The sequence below is a fragment of the Lithobates pipiens genome, unplaced genomic scaffold (assembly GCF_037356315.1).
Source record: "Lithobates pipiens isolate NorthernLeopardFrog02 unplaced genomic scaffold, aLitPip1_a1.2 Scaffold_19, whole genome shotgun sequence".
NCBI classification, from domain to species: domain Eukaryota; kingdom Metazoa; phylum Chordata; class Amphibia; order Anura; family Ranidae; genus Lithobates; species Lithobates pipiens.
In genome coordinates this window covers 366,132,659-366,156,955 of record NW_027507764.1, presented here as the reverse complement: position 1 = coordinate 366,156,955, position 24,297 = coordinate 366,132,659, and the positions used below count along the sequence as shown (strand labels likewise).

Below are 24,297 nucleotides of genomic sequence, written 5' to 3'. Positions count from 1 at the left end.
CGTACTGGGAGGAGGGGGAATTTATGCAGACTTATAATCAATTTTTTTTATTATTATATGGAGGGGAGGAGATTTTTGCTGATGCATACTGCTCATACATCTTGGGGGGGGGGGGGGGGGGGTTGCAATGTTCCCCCTGCACTCTGGATGACCTTGTCCTGGCACTGACAACAACATGTAAATCTGAATGTTGTACAAACTGGGATCCTACAAGAATTAAATAAATAAAACAAAAAATAGGGTATAAAAAAAAAAATGGGGTTTTGAAAATGAGTATAAATCTGCCAACCCCCTTTAATTAAACGATAAATACTTTTGATGAGATAAGCCAGTAATGAGCATTGCCTTACCTTGTGGTCGTATGGATTGTATGAATGGAAAAGTTGGGAAAGCTCTTTGGTCCGCTGTTTTTTCTGAAAGACAAAAGGCAAAATACATTAGAGTTTAAATATAACTGAAGAATTATTGCGCAAGTTAAAAAATAAAACCATTACAGTGCATTCAAAAAGTACCGCTTTTGGGATTTTGTGTGACAGACCATCACAAAGTGGCACATAATTGTAAAGTGGAAAAAAAACAATACTAAATGGTTTTAAATTTTTTACAAATATCTGAAAACTGTGGTCTGTATTTGTATTCAGCCCTCTTTACTCTGATACCCCTAACTAAAATCTAGTGGAACCAATTAACTTCAGACATCGCCCAATTAGTAAATAGGCCTCACCTGTGTGTAATTTAATCTCAGTATAAATACAGCTGTTCTGTGAAGAACTTAAGAGATTTGCTAGAGAACCTTAGGCCCCTTTCCCACTGCGGCGGTGGGTGCATTGACGGTAAAGCGCTGCTATTTTTAGCAGAGCTTTAACGTGAATTTTGCCGCGCTATTCGCACACTAACAGGGTGCTTTTATCCCCCCGCTAGTGGCCAAGAAAGGGATAAAACCACCGCAAAGCGCTGCTGCACCTTCACAGCTCCAAAGATGCTACTTGAAGGAATTTTTTAGTCTAAAAGAAAAACATGACATCACCCTGAACACACCATCCCCGCCGTGAAACATGGTGGTGGTAGCATCGTGTTGTGGGAATGATTTTCTTTTGCAGGGACAGGGGAGCTGGTCAGAGTTGATGGGAAGATGGATGGAGCCAAATACAGAGCAATCTTGGGATGGAGGTTCACCTTCCAACAGGGCAAAATACAGCCAGAGCTGCAATGGAATGGTTTAGATCAAAGCATATTCATGTGTTAGAATGGCCCAAAGTCCAGAGCTAAATCTAATTGAGATTCTGTGGCAATACTTGAAAATTGCTGTTCACAGACACTCTCCATCCAATCTGACAGAGCTTGAGCTATTTTGCAAAGAAGAATGGGCAACAATTTCACTCTTTAGATGTGCAAAGCTGGTAGAGACATCTCCAAAAAAGACTTGCAGCTGTAATTTCAGAAAAAAGGTGTTTCTACAAAGTATTGACTCAAGGGGGCTGAATACAACAAATGCATGCCACAGTTTTCACATATTTGTAAAACATTTTGAAAACTATTGTTTCCTTCCACTTCACAATTACGTGCCACTTTGTGTTGGTCTATCACAAACTCCCAATAAAATACACATTCACATTTTTTGGTTGTAACATGACAAAATGTGTAAAATTTCAAGGGGTATGAATACTTTTTCAAGGCCAAAAAAGCTTTTTGTTGTCACTATAACTTTTGGGTTGCCAGAAACAAAATGTCTTACCATATAAAATGGACAAGGAAGGTAAATAGATTGGAGCTGCTTAATGTAAAACAAGTATGTGATTAATAATTAAGCCTGTTTTGTAAACAGAATTGCTTGTTAAGTGATCTAGGAAAAGGTAAACAGTTTATACCACATTCCCTTTGAAGATCTCTTTACCTAATGATAGCAGAATAATCTGATCGTAAACATTACATCTGATGAGCAAACACTGACATATGTTGTTTGAAAAGTGCTGTTTTTTTTTTTTCTAACACAATAAGAATACATATCACCATAAAAAAAAAATGAACATTTAATGAGAAAAACTATATATAAATTTGACCCGATACAATATTAGAATGGTAAAAAAAAAAAAAAAAAAAAAAAATTCACGGAAAGGGAGTTTAACCACTTCCCGACCAGCGCACGACGATGTACGTCGACAGAATGGCACGGTCAGGCATATTGGCGTACAGGTACGTCCAATATTCAATGCCGCCCTGCCATCGGGAGCGCGCCGCCCCCCGGGACCCCCGTGAGTCCGGTCGCGGGACCCACGGACTCGATCGCCACGGGCATCCCCGCGATCGTCTCACGGAGCGGCCGAATGGAGGAAATGCTGTGTAAACAACATTTCTCCATTCTGCCTAGCAACTAGTGACGCTGATCTCTGCTCCATGTGATTGGAGCAGAGATCAGTGTTCACTAAATGAAAGCCCAACCCCCCCACAGTTAGTAACACACCCCTAGGAACACTTAACCCCTACACTGCCACCCACTGGTTAACCCTTTCACTGCCAGTGTCATTTACACAGGAATCACTGCATTTATATAGCAGTGATTACTGTATAAATGACAATGGTCCCAAAAATGTGTCAAAAATGTCCGATGGGTCCCGCACAATGTCGCAGTCACAATAAAAATCGCTGATCGCCGCCATTACTAGTAAAAAAATAAAAATAAAAAATTATTAATAAAAATGCTATAAAACTATCCCTATTTTGTAAACGCTATAACTTTTGCGCAAACCAATCAATCGCTTATTGCGATTTTTTTTTACCAAAAATATGTAGAAGAATACGTATCGGCCTAAACTGAGGGAAAAAAATGTTTTTTTATATATTTTTGGGGGATATTTATTATAACAAAAAGTAAAAAATAATGCGTTTTTTTCAAAATTGTCGCTCTATTTTTGGTTATAGCGCAAAAAATAAAAACCGCAGGGGTGATCAAATACCACCAAAAGAAAGCTCTATTTATGGGAAAAAAAGGACGTCAATTTTGTTTGGGAGCCACGTCGCACGACCGCGCAATTGTCAGTTAAAGCGACGCAGTGCCGAATCGCAAAAAGGGGTCTGGTCTTTGACCAGCAAATTGGTCCGTTCTGCAAGTGGTTAAGAAGACACTAGGCCACTCATTAAAATTCTTAGAAAATAGGTTTAACCTTAAACTACGTAGAGGGTTCTTTACTGTAAGAGTGGCAAGGATGTGGAATTCCCTTTCACAGGCAGTGGTATCAGCGGGGAGCATCGATAGTTTCAAAAAACTATTAGATAAGCACCTGAATGACCGCAACATACAGGGAAAGGCAATGCAATACTGACTTATAATCACACATATAGGTTGGAACTGATGGACTTGTGTCTTTTTTCAACCTCACCTACTATGTAACTATTATGCAGTCTTTAAGAGCCCTTGGCTATTGAAGGAATGTATCTTATAAGAAACAGTTCTAGGGTTGAAATTGAAATAGCAGCTGCATTCAAACCAAGCACTTTATTCCAACTGAAGAGGAGCAAGGTGTAAACCCAGCTAGTTCATTGCTTCTGTGCGCACAGGCTTAAAGCGGGATTCCGCTGCGGTTCTGTTTTTTTCTTACCTGTGTCACTGGTGGGCGATTCCTACCGTCTCTTAGCAGTCACGATCGGCGTGATGATTTTATTGCAATGGGAAACTTTAAAAAAAAGCAGTCCGGCGGTTTCCATTTTTACTGTGGGTGTCTGAAGCCCACAGGCATTTACTTGCTGTATGCGATGACGCTGGGCTCCCAGCATCCACCGCTCCATCTCGCGCATGCTCACTGATAGCTATAGTAGTAATGGCAGATACAGCTGCCTGCCCACTTTGAAAATGGCAATTTCGGACACGCCCTCGTCACGTGACTGGCATCCTCCTTCCGAAATCTCACGAGATTTCGGCATTACTATGTCACCCATGGATTCTTGGGAAATAGCTAAGAAATTTCCCAGGGACCATTGCGAGGCCGATAACCACGCCTACTCCCACGGGAGGACAGCCCGGAAGTCGGCACAAACATCACAAATATAAGGTAAGTACTGAATAATATTTTATTTCAGTGTTCATTACTGTAACTATGTTACCATGCGATTTAGATAAGAAGATAAAATTTTAGGTACAAAACCGCTTTAAAGCAGAGTTCCGCCTGGGGAAAAAATAAATAAAAGTTAGCAGCTACAAATACTGTAGCTGCAGGCTTTTTAAAAGTATGGATACTTGCCCATCCAGGGAGCCCGCAATGTCGGCACCCCAGCCAATTTTCAGATCAACTGTCAGGTGCTGCGGCTGCCATTCATAGTAAGGGAAATTGTCAGGAAGCCTTTTGTATTTACAGCTAGTCCCTTACTGCATTTAGTGTGCTGTGCTTTCTTACTGGCCCAGCGACGGAGGAAGGAGGGGTGGGCCAAACTTCCAAAGGACGGTGCCACGTCACGGTCTCCCAGAAGTTGGGAAGGGTACCTTTCAAAAACTGCTTCTAGTTGAGTTCCACCCAAAATTGGAACTTCCGCTAAAATGTACCAATGTGGCAACTGGGGGGGGGGGGGGGAGTGGTTTTGAGCAGATAAGCGTTAGTAAAACTTTTGGGTGGAACTCAGCTTTAACAAAGTAAAATATGATATATGTAACACCATCTGTCGATGGCATCAACACAGCATTTATTTTTCTCAGTCTCCGGTAACAGTTTTATTGCCTGTTGATCCTGCCAGCAAATTTAATTCACAAAACGAACATGCCAGAATAAGGGTCCTCATTTCGAAAAAAATGACAGTTTTCAGCTGAGCCAAATAATATTTGAAAATTACAGTCACATACAGTACTTGAAAATCTGTATTCTTGTGTTAAAGCTTCATAGGGGATCAGAAACTGTAATATGGAGGAGGAGAAGTGATATGAAGGAGGAGAGGTGATATGGAGGAGGAGAGGTGATATGGAGGAGGAGAGGTGATATGAAGGAGGAGAGGTGATATGGAGGAGGAGAGGTGATATGGAGGAGGAGAGGTGATATGGAGGAGGAGAGGTGATATGGAGGAGGAGAGGTGATATGGAGGAGGGGAGGTGATATGAAGGAGGAGAGGTGATATGAAGGAGGAGAGGTGATATGAAGGAGGGGAGGTGATATGGAGGAGGAGAGGTGATATGGAGGAGGAGAGGTGATATGGAGGAGGAGAGGTGATATGGAGGAGGAGAGGTGATATGGAGGAGGAGAGGCGATATGAAGGAGGAGAGGCGATATGAAGGAGGAGAGGCGATATGAAGGAGGAGAGGCGATATGAAGGAGGAGAGGCGATATGAAGGAGGAGAGGCGATATGGAGGAGGAGAGGCGATATGGAGGAGGAGAGGCGATATGGAGGAGGAGAGGCGATATGGAGGAGGAGAGGCGATATGGAGGAGGAGAGGCGATATGGAGGAGGAGAGGCGATATGGAGGAGGAGAGGCGATATGGAAGAGGAGAGGCGATATGGAGGAGGAGAGGTGATATGGAGGAGGAGAGGTGATATGGAGGAGGAGAGGTGATATGGAGGAGGAGAGGTGATATAAAAAGAGAGGCAGGGCAGGAATGTGACATGAAGGGTGATAGGGGGTGAGGACAGGAATGTGAAGGGGGCTGGGGGCTGCGGTGTGAATCTGGGTTCTAAAAAAAGGGGTGGTGTGAAGGGAGGGTTCTAAAAAGGTAAGGAAAGGAATGTGATGGGAGATGCTATAAAGAAGATGAGCACAGGACAAAACATACCGCCAAAGCAACAAAGGCGTGTCAAGAAGAAGCACATTAAGGTCAATGGAGTGGCCTAGCCAGTCTCCAGAACTTAATCCTATAGAACTTTTATGGAGGGAGTGGAAACTTCATGGTGCTAAGCGACATCCAAGAAATCTTAAGGATTTAGAGAAGATCTGTAAAGAAGAGTGGACCAAAATCCCTCCTGAGAAGTGTGCAAACCTGGTCACCAACTACAAGAAACCTCTTACCTCTGTGCTTGCCAACAAGGGTTTCTACACTAAGTCATGTTTTGCTTGCAGATCAAATACTTATTTTACTCACTGAACTGCAACTTAATTTATAGCAAATATATTTAGTGTTTTTCTGGATTTCCCCTTGCCATAGCACCTCAGATGACCCTATTATTGAATTAAAGCTACCTCAGATGAACTTCTTGAGATAAGAGGAGTGCTACTGCAGTCTATATTATAGCAGAAAGATAACACTTTAAAACGGACAGCTGGAATGAGACTGGTCTTAGTGGACAGCACAGACTCATTTCATTCCACCAGTTTTAAAAAGCCTGTCTCACATCTGTGTTATATGGCGACATTAGAACAAGCACACAAAAACAATTTGATCCTTTTCCTGCCTACAATAGTTTATACACTGTGTGATGGATCTGGTCACCCTGACCTCATGTACCGGTAACTTTCAATGGCTGTATCATTCAGACAAATTAAACAAGATAAACAAAAGATTTGTATTTCCCCCCCATAGGTTGAAGGGGAATTTGTAGCTATTACATCTTTTCCTTAGCCTTGTATCTTCTGAATGTTCTAAAGCAGAAATGGAATTGATTTTCCATTTCAATCTTATTCACGGACAATCTTTTCAGTGAATATTTCCCTACAGAAAATTGTTGTATAAAGCTGTGTATAGCCACTTTGTATTCAAGCATTTATAAAATAGAGATTACATACTTACTATCAAATAGTCATCAAACCTAAACGCTGGAATCATCCTTTGGATTAGAGCACTTTTAAACCCTATAACTTATTTTCTTTTTTTTTCTCTTAAGTTTGCTTTTAACCTCTTGACATCCGCGCTATAGCCAAATGACGGCCACAGTGTGGACCTGAATTCCCGGGAGGCCGTCATGATGGCCGCCCCTGTGCACACTCCCTGCACGCGCAGAGCACGCTGTGATCACCGAGCCATTGAGACTCGAGTGATCACCGATCCCAGTAAGGGGCCGGTCCTGGCCCCTTACCATGTGATCAGCTGTCAGCCAATGACAGCTGATCACATGATCAAAACAAAAGCTTGACGATCGTTTTTTTTCTCCTCACACTGACAGCGGAGGAGAAAAAAAAAAAAAAAGGCGATCACGGCTCATCTGAAAGGGACATTGTTCCCGAAAAGGAAGAGGCAATTATGCCACATCTTTGCCACCTGCCATTGCCACCTCAATGCCACCTATCAATGCCCATCAGTGGTGCCAATCAGTGCCATCTAGAAGTGCTGCCTATCAGTGTAACTGATCAGTGCCCATCACTGCCACCCATCAGTACCGCCTTATCAGCGTACAATGACAGACAAAAAATACCAGTTTTAAAATTTTATAACAAAAGTAAAAAAAAAAAAAAAAAAATACAAAAATTTGTTTTTATTTAAATTTTTTAAGAAAAAATAAAAATCACATAGGTGATCAAATACCACCAAAAGAAAGCTCTATTTGTGGGGAAAAAAATGATAAAATTTCATTTGGGTACAGTGTAGGATGACCGCACAATTGTCATTCAAAGTGCGTCAACGCTGAAAGCTGAAAATTGGTCTGGATAGGAGGGGGGTTTAAGTGCCTAGTAAGCAAGTGGTTACATATAGGTATACAAATCTAAAGGGATGTTATTGTGTTTTGACAGGAGGATGGGGGCGCCCACAACCAGAACACTCTGGTTAGCGTTTGAGTGCGCTCACCAGGAGTCGGTTGGTAGACTTTTACCAGTCACGCCCAACCAACAGAAGACAGTGGAAAGGCCAGCTTCTGTCACACAAGACACACAGGCTGAATGTCAGACGGTTTCTAGTGAACCAACCCATGCCTCCAGACATTTGGGCCTGTGTGTACAGGGCTTGAGAGAGGGTTGGGACCTCTATCAGGTTTATTGTTGTCTGTTTATCCATTTCCTGATCCAGTGTCAGTGAGAGCGGCCATGATGGAAAATGTCTACAATAAGGAAAGAGGCCTCAACAAAAACACCCTTTTCAGTGTGAAAAAGTTACAGCATATGTCAGAATTGTATTATGGTGTGCCCTGTCCCAATAAACCATTTTTCCCTTGTGATTGTTTGTCAATGTGTCACAGCCACTAAAAAATGATGGGACAGTGCCCCGGATAGTCAAAAACGGCAAATAAAAATCTACAGAAGTTCCATCTCCTCCCAAGTCTATTTAAAAATAGGTTTTAGCTGGAGTTTTTCTTAATAACTCATTAGACCACTGGAAAATTTAAAAAAATGATTACATTTGTTTAAAAATCACACCTGCCAAAGCAAACAGTGGCAAACAATGTCCCATGAGAAATATCAGCTCAGCAGAATAAATGAGTGCAAAGAGCTGGCTGACCTTCACTATCTACCTGTCAAATGTTAGCATTATATTAGGTGACTGTATAATACAGAGCAAGTGGGGATTTACTAAAACCGGACAGTGCAAAATTTGGTGCAGCTGTGCCAATCAGCTTCTAGCTTAAAGGGGTTGTAAATCCTAGTGTTTTTTCACCCTAATTCATCCTATGCATTAAGGTGAAAAAAAAAACGTATGGCACTGATCGGCCTCCTAGCCCCCCCCCCCCCCCGCTATACTCACCAGAGCCTGTTTGCTTCCTTGGAGGAGATGCGCCGTACCTATCTACCCGAGGCTCTTGGCTCTTGATAGGATAGATAGGGACCCAGCCATTGGCTCCCACTGTTGCCAATCAAATCCAATGACATAGGGGCTGGGCCAATTCCGGCATTCTGTGTATGCACGCAAATGCTGGACTCGGAAGCGTGTCCACAAGGTAACCCCAGGGGAAAGTCCTTTTCCCCAGTGGGTTTACCGATGTGAGGAGGAGCCTCGAGTGCCGCTGGGGGACCCCAGAAGATAAGATTCGGGGCCACACTGTGCAAAACAAACTGCACAGTGGAGGTAAGTATATGTTTGTTATAAAAAAAAAAAACAAAAAAAAACGAGGGTTTACAATCACTTTAAGCTGGTTCAATTAAGCTGTAAAAAAATAAAAAGTGGAAGTCGATTGGTTTCTATGCAGAGATGCACCAGTTTTTGCACTCTTCCGTTTTAGTAAATGGACCCCCATCTGATGTTGATCATACCTGTACTGTGAGTAACATACAAAATGTTTAAGCTGCCCAAGGTTAGGAACGTTTGTGATAATAGGATTATGTTGTGATTCCTTAAGACAACAAAAATTAGTCCTTCAGAATTATTGTATCCTTTTTTATTTATTTTTTTAAACTTGGAAAATATTTGAGTGGCAATCACTTATAATATATTTATTATTCTCATTTCTAAAAAGACTGCCACAGTCCAAGAGTAAGATTAAAAATAAAAGATCCTATGACAGTTATGTGATCAAGGACAGGCGCACATCTCACCATCTGCTGTTCTCAATGAGATACCTATTTGAAAGAACCAAACCAACTGTGCCATTAAAGAGAAACTGCTGTTATGTGCACAGTGCAGCAGCCTCCAGGTCTCTGTCAGTATGCCTAAATACAAAGACATTCTAATGGGCAAAGCTCTGATGCTTTCTGGTTGTACTGAAGCCTACCTGCTCCCTCGCATTCCTATTGCCCATCACTTTGGTGGTCTGCCTCACTAGCCTAAAGAAATTTACAGAAGGTAGAAAGGGATAGACAAACATCGGCATTAGCAGAAAGGACCTAAAAAAGTACTTTCAAATAATGTTTTTATTCTGGGCAGCACAGTAGCTAAGTGGTTAGCACTTGTGTTAAGTGGCTAGCAGCACTAGACTCGCCTGTTCAAATCCCAACCATGGGACTACCTGCCTGGAGTCCTCCCTGTGCTTACATAGGTTTCCACCCTTACTCCAAAGACACACAGGTAAGTTAGTTGAAGTATATTTATGAAGGTGATTTAGGTCAGGTTCACACTGGTATGACACGACTGTTGTATGACTGTCGATCCTACTTTGCCCTGCGACATCGGTCCTACTTCCATCTGACTTCAATGAACAGGATATGATTTTTCTCTGACTTTGAGATAGTATGACTTGCCTTTTGACCAATCAAAACAATCCCAGCGTGACAAATTCCTTTTCCTGCTGCTGTAATCACCATGTCGGATGTCACAATTCGGATGGTTAGATCAAGGATCCAACTTCAATAATACTGAATGGGCTGAAAAACGGACCAAAGTCTGACCTAAGTAGTGCAGGAACCTTTTTCAAAGTCAGACCGAATTTTGTCAGACCAGTTAAGATGGCTCTCATAGGTAACCAGTGATTTGTACAGGTCATGTGACATGTGCTCCCAAAGTCGGAGCGTATGACGCACCAGTATAAATCAGGCCTAGGGACCTTAGATTGTAAGCTCCTTGAGGGCAGGGACTGATGTGAATATACAATATATGTATACGTAAATTGATGGCACTATACAAGTACCTGTAATAAAAATACATTCTGCTTAATTTTACTGACAATAGAGTACATTTCAATATTTTCAGATATGCTTGTAAAATAGTTTATATATAAATCTTTTCCAGGTGTGTTAAAGTTGCATAACCCTGAGTATATACATAATTTGTGATTTTACATGAAAGCAGTTTGTTAGAAAAACAGGCTCTTTTTTTTTTTTTCATTTTAGAACTACACAAAGTCTGTGGGGTATTTAATTTAAAAAAAAAATGTGCAAAAGTAAAATGTGACGGCCTGAATGCATCATTGGGGCAAAATACATATTATTCAACACGGTTAGAAAATCCACTTGACCTGTTCATACACACAACCACAAAAATTCTATCAGTGTCAGAGCATAACCACCACCTCACTAGTGTGTACATTAGGGGAAGTAGTACAGAAATACTGATTAATTGCATTCTTTCTCCAATCAGTACAGGGAGTTAGAAGTGTAATGATCCGCCTGCAGACTACATAATGTGCAGCTGCATCATTAAGGTTATCTATGAATAGAGGAAAAAGGTTGGCTCCCTCATCCCTTCTGATTGACATCCGATTGTTGGATTGTGTCTCTAGGTGTGCACCATCTTTAGGCACAAAAAAGGTACTTCCCTTTCAGCTTCAACTCAAGACTTAAATCCCAATTACAACATAACTTAGAAATAGGCTTTTAAAGCACAGCTATAATCAAAATGTAAAATCATATGAATTTTCACATTGTTTTCCAATTATTGCTAGTCTGTAAATGTATTTTGTGAAGATCCCCACACATTTTCTTGAATACTGTGACACATTTTCACTATTCTATGTGAGGCATTGATGTGTCACACATTTTACAGAACCTGCATTCTGATCTACAGAGGTGCCGAGAGGAAGAAGTTCAGGAGGGAGAGTCAGTACTAGAATCACTGCTTGCAGACAAGCAAGGTGCCATGGGATCTGTAATCCTTAGAAATTGAAAGTAAAACAGCAGAGAAGCGGCAAAGCATGCTGGGAATCCAGGAAGTTGTGGAAAGAGATGGCCAGCAGACAGGCAGCACTCACAACATAAATGAAGATTTTACTTTTAATATAAGTAAACTTATATTCTTATATTGGATTGTCATAAATAGGTATCCTTTGAATTGCTATTACTATGCGGATGTTATAAAGTGAAAGTGTGCGCTGTACCAATAGATTTCCTTTAAAACTGTTCTAAAAGTTTCACTCAGCAAGTATCAATCCTCAACAGTGGCCACATATTTAACCACTACAGCCCCGGACCAATAAACACCTTAAGGACCAGAGGTCTTTTTCCAATTTCGCACTGCGCTGCTTTAACTGGTAATTGCGCGGTCATGCAATATTGCACCCAAACGAAATTTGCGTCCTTTTCTTCCCACAAATAGAGCTTTCTTTTGATGGTATTTGATTGCCTCTGCGATTTAAATTTTTTGCGATATAAATGGAAAAAGAGCGAAAATTTTGAAAAAAAAAGAAATTTTCTTCTTTTTGTTATAAGATAAATCGAATAAACTAAATTTTAGTCATACATTGAGGGCAAAATTTATTCAGCCACATGTCTTTAGTAAAAAAAATGTCAATAAGCGTATATTTTTTGGTTTGCGCAAAAGTTATAGCATCTACAAACTAGAGTACATTTTCTGGAATTTACACAGCTTTTAATTTATGACTGCCTATCTCATTTCTTGAGGTGCTAAAATGGCAGGGCAATACAAACCCCCCCCCCCCCCCCCCCCAAATGACCCCATTTTGGAAAGTAGACACCCCAAGGAAATTGCTGATGGGTATGTTGAGCCCATTGAATATTTTTTTTTTTGTCCTAAGGGATTGAATAATGACAAAAAAAAAAAAAAAAATTACAAAAAGTTGTCACTAAATGATATATTGCCCACACATGCCATGGTTATATGTGGAATTGCACCCCAAAATATATTCCGCTACTTCTCCTGAGTATGGGGATACCACATGTGTGGGACTTTTTGGGAGTCTAGTCGCGCACGGCACCCCGAAAACCAATCACCACCTTCAGGATTTCTAAGGGTGCAAATTTTTGATTTCACTCCTCACTACCTATCTCAGTTTCGAAGGCCATAAAATGCCAAAATAGCACAAAACCCCCCAAAATGACCCCATTTTGGAAAGTAGACACCCCAAGCTATTTACTGAGAGGCATGTTGAGTCCATGGAATATTTTATATTTTGCCACAAGTTGCGGGAATATTAGAAATTTTTTTTTTTTTTGCACAAAGTTGTCACTAAATGATATATTGCTCACACATGCTATGGGCATATGTGAAATGACACCCCAAAATACATTCTGCTGCTTCTCCCGAGTACAGGGATACCACATGTGTGGGACTTTTTGGGAGCCTAGCCGCGTACGGGACCCCGAAATCCAAGCACCGCCTTCAGTATTTCTAAGGGCATACATTTTTTATTTTACTCCTCACTACCTATTACTACCTATCACAGTTTTGAAGGCCATAAAATGCCAAGATGGCACAAAACCCCCCAAATGACCCCATTTTGGAAAGTAGACACCCCAAGCTATTTGCTGAGGGCCATGTTGAGACCATTGAATATTTTTTTTTTGTCCCAAGGGATTGAATAATGACAAAAAATTATTATTATTTTTTTTTTTTTTACAAAAAGTTGTCACTAAATGATATATTGCTCACACATGCCATGGTTATATGTGGAATTGCACCCCAAAATATATTCCGCTACTTCTCCCGAGTATGGGGATACCACATGTGTGGGGCTTTTTGGGAGTCTAGTCGCGCACAGCACCCCGAAAACCAATCACCACCTTCAGGATTTCTAAGGGTGCACATTTTTGATTTCACTCCTCACTACCGATCTCAGTTTCGAAGGCCATAAAATGCCAAAATAGCACAAAACCCCCCAAAATGACCCCATTTTGGAAAGTAGACACCCCAAGCTATTTACTGAGAGGCATGTTGAGTCCATGGAATATTTTATATTTTGCCACAAGTTGCGGGAATATTACAAACTTTTTTTTAGCACAAAGTTGTCACTAAATGATATATTGCTCACACATGCTATGGGCACAAGTGAAATTACACCCCAAAATAAATACTGCTGCTTCTCCCGAGTACGGCGATACCACATGTGGGGGACTTTTTGGGAGCCTAGCCATGTACGGGATCCGAAAACCAAGCACTGCCTTTCGGATTTAAATATAAAATGCTACCAAAAAAACTGTTAGCGATCGCAGGGATCAGGCCTGACTCTGCGATCGCTGCAGTTATGTGTTTAGTGTTTTGTAAGTGACAGTGATCGATCGATACTGCACTTGGGTGGGCTGGGCAGAGGGGCAAAACGCAGGTGCCAGCAGGTATCTGGGCTGATCCCGCTAACAATGCGTTTTTTTGGAACCCTGAACTGCTGGGGACGCTAGTATAGATCTGATCAGATCAGATATAGATCTGTTCAGATTCTATACCACTACAGGAGGTTTATGCTTTGCGTGTGGGTGTTAGCGGTACTGGCACTAACCTAGCGCTGCCTGGGGCGACGCAGACCCTGACCCTAAAACCTAATTGATATCACCCGCCGGGTGATCAGGGGGTTAAACCTTTATTGGGTAATAAATGGTGGGTGCCCTGATGCTATAAAAAGCAAACTAACCAGAGTCACCCGTAACACTTATACAGTGATCAGTGGTGAAAGGGTTAACTAGGGGCAATCAGGGGGTTCAAATTTTTATTAGGTAGTATATGGGGGTCCCTGGCGCTATATAAAAACCTGATGGGGAACCTAAATAACTAACTGGCTAACCAGCGTCACCAGTGACACTTATACTGTGATCGCTGGTGAAAGGGTTAACTAGGGGCAATCAGGGGGTTAAAACCATTATTGGGTAGTATATGGGGGTACCTAGCGATATAAAAACCTGGCGGTGAACCTAAAAAAATAACTAGCTACCTAACGACACTAGTGACACTAATGCAGCGATCAGAAAAACAATCGCTTAGTGACACTGGAAAAAGGGGGTGAAAGGGTTAACTAGGGGCAATCAGGGGGTTAAAACCATTATTGGGTAGTATATCGGGGTACCTAGCGCTATAAAAACCTGGCGGTGAACCTAAAAAAAAAAACTAGCTACCTACCGACACTAGCGACACTGATGCAGTGATCAGAAAAATGATCGCTTAGTGACACTGGCAAAAGGGGGTGAAAGGGTTAACTCTAGGGGCAATCAGGGGGTTAAATCTTTATTGGGGGGTGATAGGGGGCTACCCTGGACCTAACACTAACTGCCCTGACAGTTTTAACTGTTACAACTGACACTGAATGCATTGATCAGTAAAGAAATGATCAATGCAATCAGTGACACTGTGACTGGGGGGGGGGGGATCGGGGGGCGATCGGGGGGGGGGGGTTTGTGTGCCTGTGTGTACCTACATGTCAGTGTAGTGTTGGTGCACACTTACTTTTAGTCTTCTCCTCGTAGTCCGGTCAAAAAGACCGCCCCGAGGAGAATGACATCACTTCCTCCTTCCTGTGTAAACAATACACAGTGGGAGGAAGTTCGTCATTGGCCAGGAGCGATCCAGAGGGGGTGGCCAGAAACCAACGGCCATCCCCTCATCACGGATCGCTTCTGCAGCGAACCGGACCGCCGTATCCAGCGGGAGGGGGTCCGATCGGACCCCCCACCCGCTGGAAGGCAGGCACGTACATCTACGTGCTTGTGCCTGCCTGTGCCATTGTGATGACGTATAATGGCAATATGGCGGTCCTTAAGTGGTTAAAGGATAGGCTGCATAGAAGAATTGTTGCTCTTTGTAGAACAGCAATGTCTATTCAGCACCACAATCAAACACTTGCTGACAAGAGCAAGCATTGCCCATAGGTGCACTGTAGAGCTGACATGTCAGACCTCTCTCTGTATGCAACAAATACAATGTAAGGATTAATACCTGATATTACAATGAATTGTGTACTCCTACTCATTAATGCATCTTAACAAACCGATCAGCAACAAGGACATGGGAAAAAAATATATATATATTTTTTTGCTTTAATTAAAACAAGCTAAAATTAAAAGCTGATTGGTTACTATGCACAGCTGCACCAGATTCGGTGTGCATCAGTTTTACTAAATCTCCCCCAAAGTGACAACACAGAAGCACAAATGGGAGTCAGGGACAGTGTGTCTTCACCCTATAACACAAAGTGTCTCAATAAGGCTTTTCATTGCACAATCACTGCAAATTTTAATAAAAGCTGAACATTTAACAATTATACATTACATTAACATGTCAGGTATCATGTACACGGAGCATTTAGCCCCAGTGCATGAGGCTTTAGCAATTAATTGTGGTTAGAAGGTACAGGTGCACCATCCAGCCCCACTGCCAGCAGCCTGTAATAATCAAAAAAAGTACAAGAGGCTAACAGCTGCTGCAACTGGACGGTGCACTGAGCAGTACTTACATTTAGGGCAGGCTGGAACACAGAACAAGACGACTCTGGACAAGGGAAGGGCAAAGTTGAGCTCAACTTTAAAAGGTAATGTTAAAGTGGATGTAAACTAACATTTTATTTTATTTTTTTATGTCATAATGTAGAGTATAAGATTTCCTATCATTTTAACCCAGTCTTGCCACAAAGAGTTAATCCAGCTCTGAGTAATCCTCTTATTGTTCAGTGAGATAAATCAGAGAAAAACTTTCTCAAATCCTCCCCCCTTGCTGTGAGTGACAGATGATTTACATATCTCGTGCATTAGCCTAATGGCAGACAAGTATACATGCAGGAGGCTCCTTCTAGATAACCAATATTGCAGTAGTTTAGAAAGGATGAGAGTGAGTTTACATCCACTTTAAGATTTGCATATATTGGCTACAGCTTTGGATCAATTTAAAGTTTTGTATTTAGTTTCCACTAAAACGAACCTCCGCTTACCGTAGGCATATTCCTCATTTTGCAACAGATTTACTTAAAGGACATACATTGTTGATATTTTTAGTTCTTTGTGATAATTAGTATTGAACAATTTTATAGTAACAGCATAGTAAAAGCAGAATCCATAGCCAGGCCCACAGCCCTGGAAGCCACAGTTTTGTCCTCAAAGTGCTCTTAGTGCATTCTATGCATTAGGATAAAAACCCTTCTGTGTGCAGCAGCCCCCCCTCACACTTAGCTGAGGTCCCTTTCTGTCCAGTGATGTCCAGTGTCTCAGCCATTTGAGATTTTCCTTTCTGATTGGCTGACACACAGCAGCGATGCCATTGGCTCCTGCTGCTGTCAAAGTCAGATAGCCAATCAGGGGGTGGGGCCAGGGCTCTAAGTCTGAATGGACACAGGGAGTGGTGACTCAGGTGCCCGCATAGCAAGCTTCTTGCTGTGGGGGCACTAAACAGGAGGGAGAAGCCAGGATCACAGAAGAGGGACCCAGAAGAGGAGGATCCACGTGGCCCTGTGCAAATTCACTGCAACAGAGCAGGTACGTATAACATGTTTGCTATTTTCATAGGGGAAAAACAAAGTAGACTTTACAATCACTTTAAATATAATAAATGACTTGTCCATAAAATAATTAATAAACGAGTTTACTACACAGATATGATTTGCACATATATGAAAATACTTATTATAGAGGTCTGGTAGGCATGCTTGCTTTGTTTGAGTACAGCTTTAGTCTCACCAATGAGGCTGCACTGTACAAACAGTCCATGGCCTAGTGCAAACCAGAAACAAATTAGTCTGAAGTGGGTGGACAAACACAACCGCCAGCATTATTCACCTTAATCGCTTTCTGTTTTTAAGTGAAGCAAAACAGTAATTGCTGTTCTTCACACGCTACAAATATTCATCTAAAAGATTCTCTCACCTATATGAAATGCTACAGGCACATAAAGATTTGGCAGGCATACAGCAAGGGGCTGATTATAAGCCCATTACATGAACAGAAGGTTTGATATTAGGCTGGAATGTTAGGACACTCTGTCATTAAATGCAGTTAGCACCCAGTGCTTTCTGCAAACTCACAGAGGGCAACATTTTGTAGATGTATTTATATAAAACATATGTCATTTCTGATTAATTCCAAGGGTTACAGAAAACTGTCAGGTGCCAATTGAGGGCTCATTCATACCAGATGCACTTGAAAATGCACAATTTAAGATACAGCACATCAATCGTGGTGGTGCTAAGCTTCTTTTTTTTTTCCTAAGACACATTGGATTTTATAGGACCACTTCCCGTTGACTTTAAAAGAAAATATGTCTCAACAAACCAAAATGCAGCTCATCACATTTGGTATAAATCAGCTCCTAAAGATCAATGGCACCAAACACTAGCATTGGCTTATTATTTTCCATCAGAAGAGCCTACATTTTTTTTAGTTTCTGGGGTTGGCCAATTATCCTTTTTGTAAGGACAAAGCATAGCATGTCTGTATGAGGAAGTTTTTAGTACACATAGCCAACATACACTGCCAACTAGAATAATGTAATAAAGGGGGTGCAAACAGACTGATTCTTTTTAAGGATATCAGCTAATGTCTGGCTAATGAAGGGAGGTGACAAACCAAAACAGGTGCGAACAATTTTATAGAATATTTTTTTTTTTTTGGCTTTTCTAGCACTCTCGTGTTTCAGGAACTGGAACCTATGTTCCAGGAGGAAGAAAACAGGTAACACAAAGCAGGTTTCTATGTTCCAAAAGTGGACGCCATCTATCAAAACAAGAATGAATATACATATATATTTGCTGATGATATCGTGTTAATATTTGTAAGATTATATTGTATGTAGTTTATATGAAATAATGTTACTCTTTAAAATATGCTACTTAACTATGCAATGGAATCCACTCACTGTTGTCCACATTCAATTACAAGTCAAGAAGACCAGATGGAGAATTAGTCACTCACAGTTCCCCACCAGGCAAAAATGTGTTAGTGAATAATCTCTTAATCTTAATCTATAGTTGTAGATCCACAAGAATATTATAATGTGCATAAAATAGTAAACATACAACTGGTGTAAAGTGCAAAATATAGCAAAACAAATAATGTGCACAAAATCTGTAAACGCACAACTAAAACGCACAACTAAATATAAAGTGCACAAGTGCCAATAAAACTCTGTGAGGTTATACGGGCCCCTAAGCCCTTGTACACACGGTCGGACATTCCGACAACAAAATCCATTGAATTTTTTCCAAAACCGGTGTTGCATACACATGGTCTGACAAAGTTGTTGGAAAATCCGATCGTTCGAAACGTGATGGCGTTAGTTCGTTCCGATGGGACTATGTTCAGGCTAGTAGCCAATAGCTTTGGTCTCGTAATTTGATCTGAGCATGCGTGGCACTTTGACCGATCGGAATTCTCTACAAACTATTGGACAAAATCTGATCGGATCATGCTGTCGGAAAATTTTATATCCAGCTCTCAAACTTTGTTGGTCGGACATTCCGATGGAAAAAGTCAAATTGAGCCCACACACGGTCGGATTATCAGACAACACGGTGCGATTGGACATTTTCCGTCGGAATGTCCGACCGTGTGTACAAGGGCTTAGAGTTACAAGGTGCCATGCACAACAACAAACCAGGAAATAAAATATCAATAATAATAATAATAATAGAAGAAAAAAGTCCTAAATGCATACATATGTGATAGCAAACATGTATAAATAAAAGACTTATAAAAAAAAGGTGCAAGTGCATAACCCATACAAGTGTCTCTATATTATTAAAAAACAGTTCTTTGTGGCAGCATGTCTTGGGCTGCGATAAGAAACACAAAATGTTGATTGATGTGAGACTAGATGCAGGTGACGTGATCTCCAGTGATCATACTATTGACAAGTTCACCTCAGCGCTCGTTGACCAGCTTTTACACTGAGTCAAAACACACATATGAACCATTATAGGGTTATCAGCTGTTACACTGGATCAGTAGTGTCCTCAATGCAATAATCTCAGAAGCGCATGAAAAAAGGAAAAATACTAATAGTGCAATACAGTCTTTCAAAATTGGACAAGTTAAAAAACGTTCCCCCGCTGGGGTACTCACATGTGTAAGGTGTGTCAATGCACCGTACTTCATAAGGCTCAATAGAATATTGTAAACAGTAGAGGTATGGTTTGTATCTCCCCTACGCGTGTCGATACTCAGGGTGTGGTGTATCGTGTTGATACTCAGGGTGTGGTGTATCTTCCTCAGGGGGTTTGTCACACGCTCTGACGTGAGCTTATTACCATAAGGGGTTCCCGGATTTCACCTATGCATGATTCAGAGCCACGGTTGGATGTAACAAGCATGTCAATAGTATGATCACTGGAGATCATGTCACCTGCATCTAGTCTCACATCAATCAACATTTTGTGTTTCTTATCACAGCTCAACACAGGCTGCCACAAAGAAGTGTTTTTTTTAATAATATAGAGACACTTGCATAGTTTATAAGTCTATAATTTATACATGTTTGCTATCACATATGTATGCATGTAGCACTTTTTTCATCTATTATTATTATTGATATTTTATTTCCTGGTGTGTTGTTGTGCATGGCACCTTGTAACTCTAAGGGGGTCCATATAGCCTCACATGGTTTTATTGTCACTTGTGCACTTTATATTTAGTTGTGCGTTTACAGATTTTATGCACATTATTTGTTTTGCTATATTTAGCACTTGCACATTACCCCAGTTGTATGTTTTCTATTTTATGCACATTATTATATTCTTGTGGATCTATAACTATAGATAAAGATACAGATTATTCAGTGCATAGTCATTCCAGCGCAGGGTATATTTAATTTTGGTTTTAATGTGCACAAATGTATGAGACGTGTTTAATGTTTGCAGCTTGATAGTGGCATATTGATAGGGGGGTTCTTTAAGGCTCGCAGGATTTTGTTGTTTTGAAAAATTTGTTAGTACCCTTAAAGCTGATTAAAACAAACATTCATTCCTCCTGAAAAGTGATGAGATTAAAAGCAATTGTCTTATGAATCCCTGCATACCTTTGGTATGTCACAAAGTAAAGAAAAGGAAGTGTAAAAAGAAAAACTATTGCTTATTCTACAAAGATATTATAACATGGCTTGTTCAGACTTGTTGGTACCCCTAGAAAAAAATATAAATAATCGAATCATAGCAATATTTAAAATGAATTGCTTTCTGTATTAAGTACCACAAGTCTTGAATTTTGTAAAAAGTGGAGAAAAGAAGTCACTCTGATATTTGGCATCATTGTGTGCACCACACTGAACAAGGACCAGAGAATGGAAAGAAGAGATTTTTCTGAGGAGACCAGAAAGAAAAACAAACATAGACCAGCATATGAAAAGTAAAGTATAGGACCATCTCCAAGCAGCTTCCTGTTCCTGTGATTACAGTTGCAATAATTTTTAGAAAGTTTAAGGCCCATGAGAGTATAGCCATCCTCCCTAAATGTGGTCAAACAAGGAAAATCAACCACAAATTGAACAGAAGGATACTGTGAATGGCAGACAAAGAGCCAACAAAAATATCCAGAGAAGCAAGTTGAACTCCAAGGCCAAGCTACATCAGTATCTGATCGTATCATCAGCAACATGTGAGCAACAATGAGCACAAAGGAAAAAGATCCTGGAGGACTCCACAGTTGAAAAACAAACAAGTGAAAAAACCTACAAGTCTGACAGAAATGTGCTAAAATGTATGTTGGCAATCTTCAATGCTTCTGGGAGAACATGCTGAGGCAAGATGAGAGAAAACTGGAGATTTTTGTTAAGTCACATAAGTTCTATGTTCACAGAAAAAAAACAAAATGAAGCCTTCAAAACAAAGAACACCGTACCTACTGTGAAACATCGAGCAGGCTTGGTTGTCATGGGGCTGCTTTGCTGCATGTAGAACAGGGTACAATAAAATTTCAAGACTATGAAGGAATTTTCATCTAAAATAATATGCTCATTCTCAGAAAACTGTGTTTCAGTAGCAGGTCAAAGGTACCCACACCACACAGGTAAAAGCAACAGAGAATAGCGAAAAACAAAACATTGGATAATTCTGAAAGTGGCCTTCTACAAGCCCAAGTCTGAATCATATTTAACGCCGAAGGAAAGAGCCGAAAATAGGCAGTCTGGAGAAGACACGTTTCAAACCTGAGACAGCTAGAGCAGTTTGCTCAAGAAGAGTCTGCCAAACTATTCCTTGGCATGTGCAGAAGTCTCATTGAGAGCTAAAGAAATAGCTTGTTTGGAGTGACTGCCTCTAAAGGTGGAACAAGTAAATATTAGGTTATGGTCCCATCAGTTTGTCCAAATAATTTTCATTTGTTTTATTATTTAAAATACTTTCTTTTTTTTTTTTTTTTTTAATCCAAAAGGGTAAAGCATAATTTTTATTACAATGGAATCAACAATCATGGATGCCACTTAGGGTCCATGCACACTGGGCTTAAAAAAACACCAGTTCCATTAGCAGACTTGCTCATATAGTCCATTTTGTACACGCCTTTTGGCACATTTACCTTTTTTTTTGCCTGAAAACTCCTATCAAAAACACAATAAGGAAGGGTTTTTTTTTCCCGCCTTTAAACTCTGAGCTTAAAATTTGCCTCTAAACTTAATAATGTGCACGGACACCCAGGATAACATTGTTCGGTTTATTTAAGAATAACACAAAACTATTGGAGAAGCAGCATTTTTTAGGACCATTGCACATCTACTACTTTTGACAGTTTCAAGTTATTTCAGTGAAAATTGTGACTTCATATTTACTTTAATTTTACCAGCATGAAATAATTTTTTTATTTCATTCATAACGCCTGTTTATCAAACACATACATGTATGTGTAAAGTTTCAGCACTTGCTACTTATTACCAATATGGACTTCTGCTAACCTTTTCATACATACTAGTAACAGTGGGATTATTGTTGGTTATTTTATATATTTATAATACATTATATTTGATACATTTAGCATTCTAAATGTATCAAATTAGGTTAGACAACTGTTGACTGACTGGTAATACATAGGTAATAGACTGCAACAGATATCCTTAGCTGATGGATCTTGGCTAGACTGAATGTTCTTTCTTGGTTTTTAGATTGACATTTAGGTCAATTACCTATTAAATTAACATTTAGGGCTTTGGCATCCAAGATTGGATGGATTCCCACTTTTTGCATGGGATCCAAGATCAGTTTGTAGTAGAACTCCTAGAACCATTCACCACAGGTACTGGGGTGCCAACTCCTTTTTCCATAAGACCCATAAGGGCTGCATGGAGATCTGCTCATTTCTGCAGTAAGACAGGGAAGTTGCAACACAAACGGAAGAGAATGTGGAAAGCAGAATTCTATCTTGCAGCCTCTGGAAACTTCCTCTTCACACACGCATTTGACATGCTGACTGCCTAAATGTTTACAAAGGTTAGGAAAGTGTGGGTTGGGGCAGATGGGTCCTGTAATCCCTCAGTGACATACTTCATCATTGTTTTTCAGGGCAGCTCTGAAGAGACTATGTTCCCTGAAGGGAATGCAATGCAGGCCCCTTTTGTATGCAGATTCTGCAGACCAGCTCCTAAGCCAAAGAGCCTACCACATTTTCATTAACAGAAGTCTTACATAGGAGATTAGTCTTCTAAAAACCTATCTATGCATTAGTTTATGCCTGTAGACATGAGCTTCAAAAACTCCATACTTAAAGAATCAGCTTGAAGAGCAACCTGATCATAACTGATGGACTTAGACCAACCAACTACAGTTGTTGCAGACTATTAGTTAGGGCAGGTTGCAAAGCAGGGCTTGCTAGAGAGAACAAGGGATTAGAAAGGGCCTTCAATTGCTTGATAATGGGGTCCTTGAAACAGGCACTTCCATAGGGATGGTTAAGGCTTTGTATAAATGGGATGCTTCCAGATCCATGGTGGAGCCAACACACTTAAGAAACAGAGGTAAAGAAGGGACAGCCTGGTTGGGAGGTATGAACATCTTGTCAGGGTCCCTCCAGTCTCTGTGAACATATTAGTGCACTGAAATGGTCTTAGTGACCGTAAAAAATAGGATTTTTATGTCATACTTACCTGTAGAATCCTTTTCTTTGAGTACTTCATAGGACAGAGTCAGGCTAAAATTCATTACCTGCTGGGTTATACTTCATCATTAGGTAAATGGACACAGGTAGACCAAAGGTCTTCAGACAGGAAGCGATCCCCTATATAACCCCTCCCATACAGGAAGTACTTTAGTTTTGTAGCAAGCGCTAAACCCTCAAAAAAAAAAAAAAAAAAAAAAAAGAGGGGAGGGATCTCTTTGTACCATGATGTACTCAAAGAAAAGGATTTTACAGGTAAGTATGACGTAAAAATCATATTTTCTTTTTCATACATTATGGGACACAGAGTCAGGCTAATATTCATTACCTGCTGGGACGTCTCAGAGCAATATCCTTGAGGGGAGGGAGACACCCTGCCAAACAATAGCCATCAGAACTTATACAGCAGCCCACAGTACACTGCGCCTGAAAGACAAAGCCTTGGCTGCTCGAACATCCACTTGATAACATTTTGTGAACATATGCACTGAAGACCAGGTAGCAGCCTTACAAATCTGAGACACAGACACCTGATGGCAAAAAAGCCCAGGAGGTTCCTACACCGCTGGTAGAATGAGCTCTCACCCTAAAGGGAGGAGCTTTAGGTTTCAGACCATACACCTGAATGATCAATTGACGGACCCAATTGGCAAGGGAAGCCTTGGAAGCTGCCTGCCTTGGAATCTGGAGGTCCGCTAATTGCATATCCCTGATCTAGACAAAAAAACCTTGACTGCCCGGACAACATCCAAAGAATGCAGTAGTCTTTCTTCGGATGAACGAGGCTGAGAGAAAAAAAAAGTCAAAATAA

The 24,297-nt window shown here is 40.7% G+C and overlaps 1 protein-coding gene across 1 annotated transcript in view; it reads right to left on the bottom strand.

Annotated features, from left to right (window-relative positions):
- The window catches only part of CDKAL1 (CDKAL1 threonylcarbamoyladenosine tRNA methylthiotransferase), a 1,106,309-nt gene that overhangs the window by 279,301 nt on the left and 802,711 nt on the right, over positions 1–24,297 (bottom strand). The window contains exon 13 of the mRNA XM_077493830.1: positions 351–413. Coding sequence (XP_077349956.1) covers positions 351–413 — 63 coding nt within the window. The remainder of the gene's footprint in view (positions 1–350; positions 414–24,297) is intronic.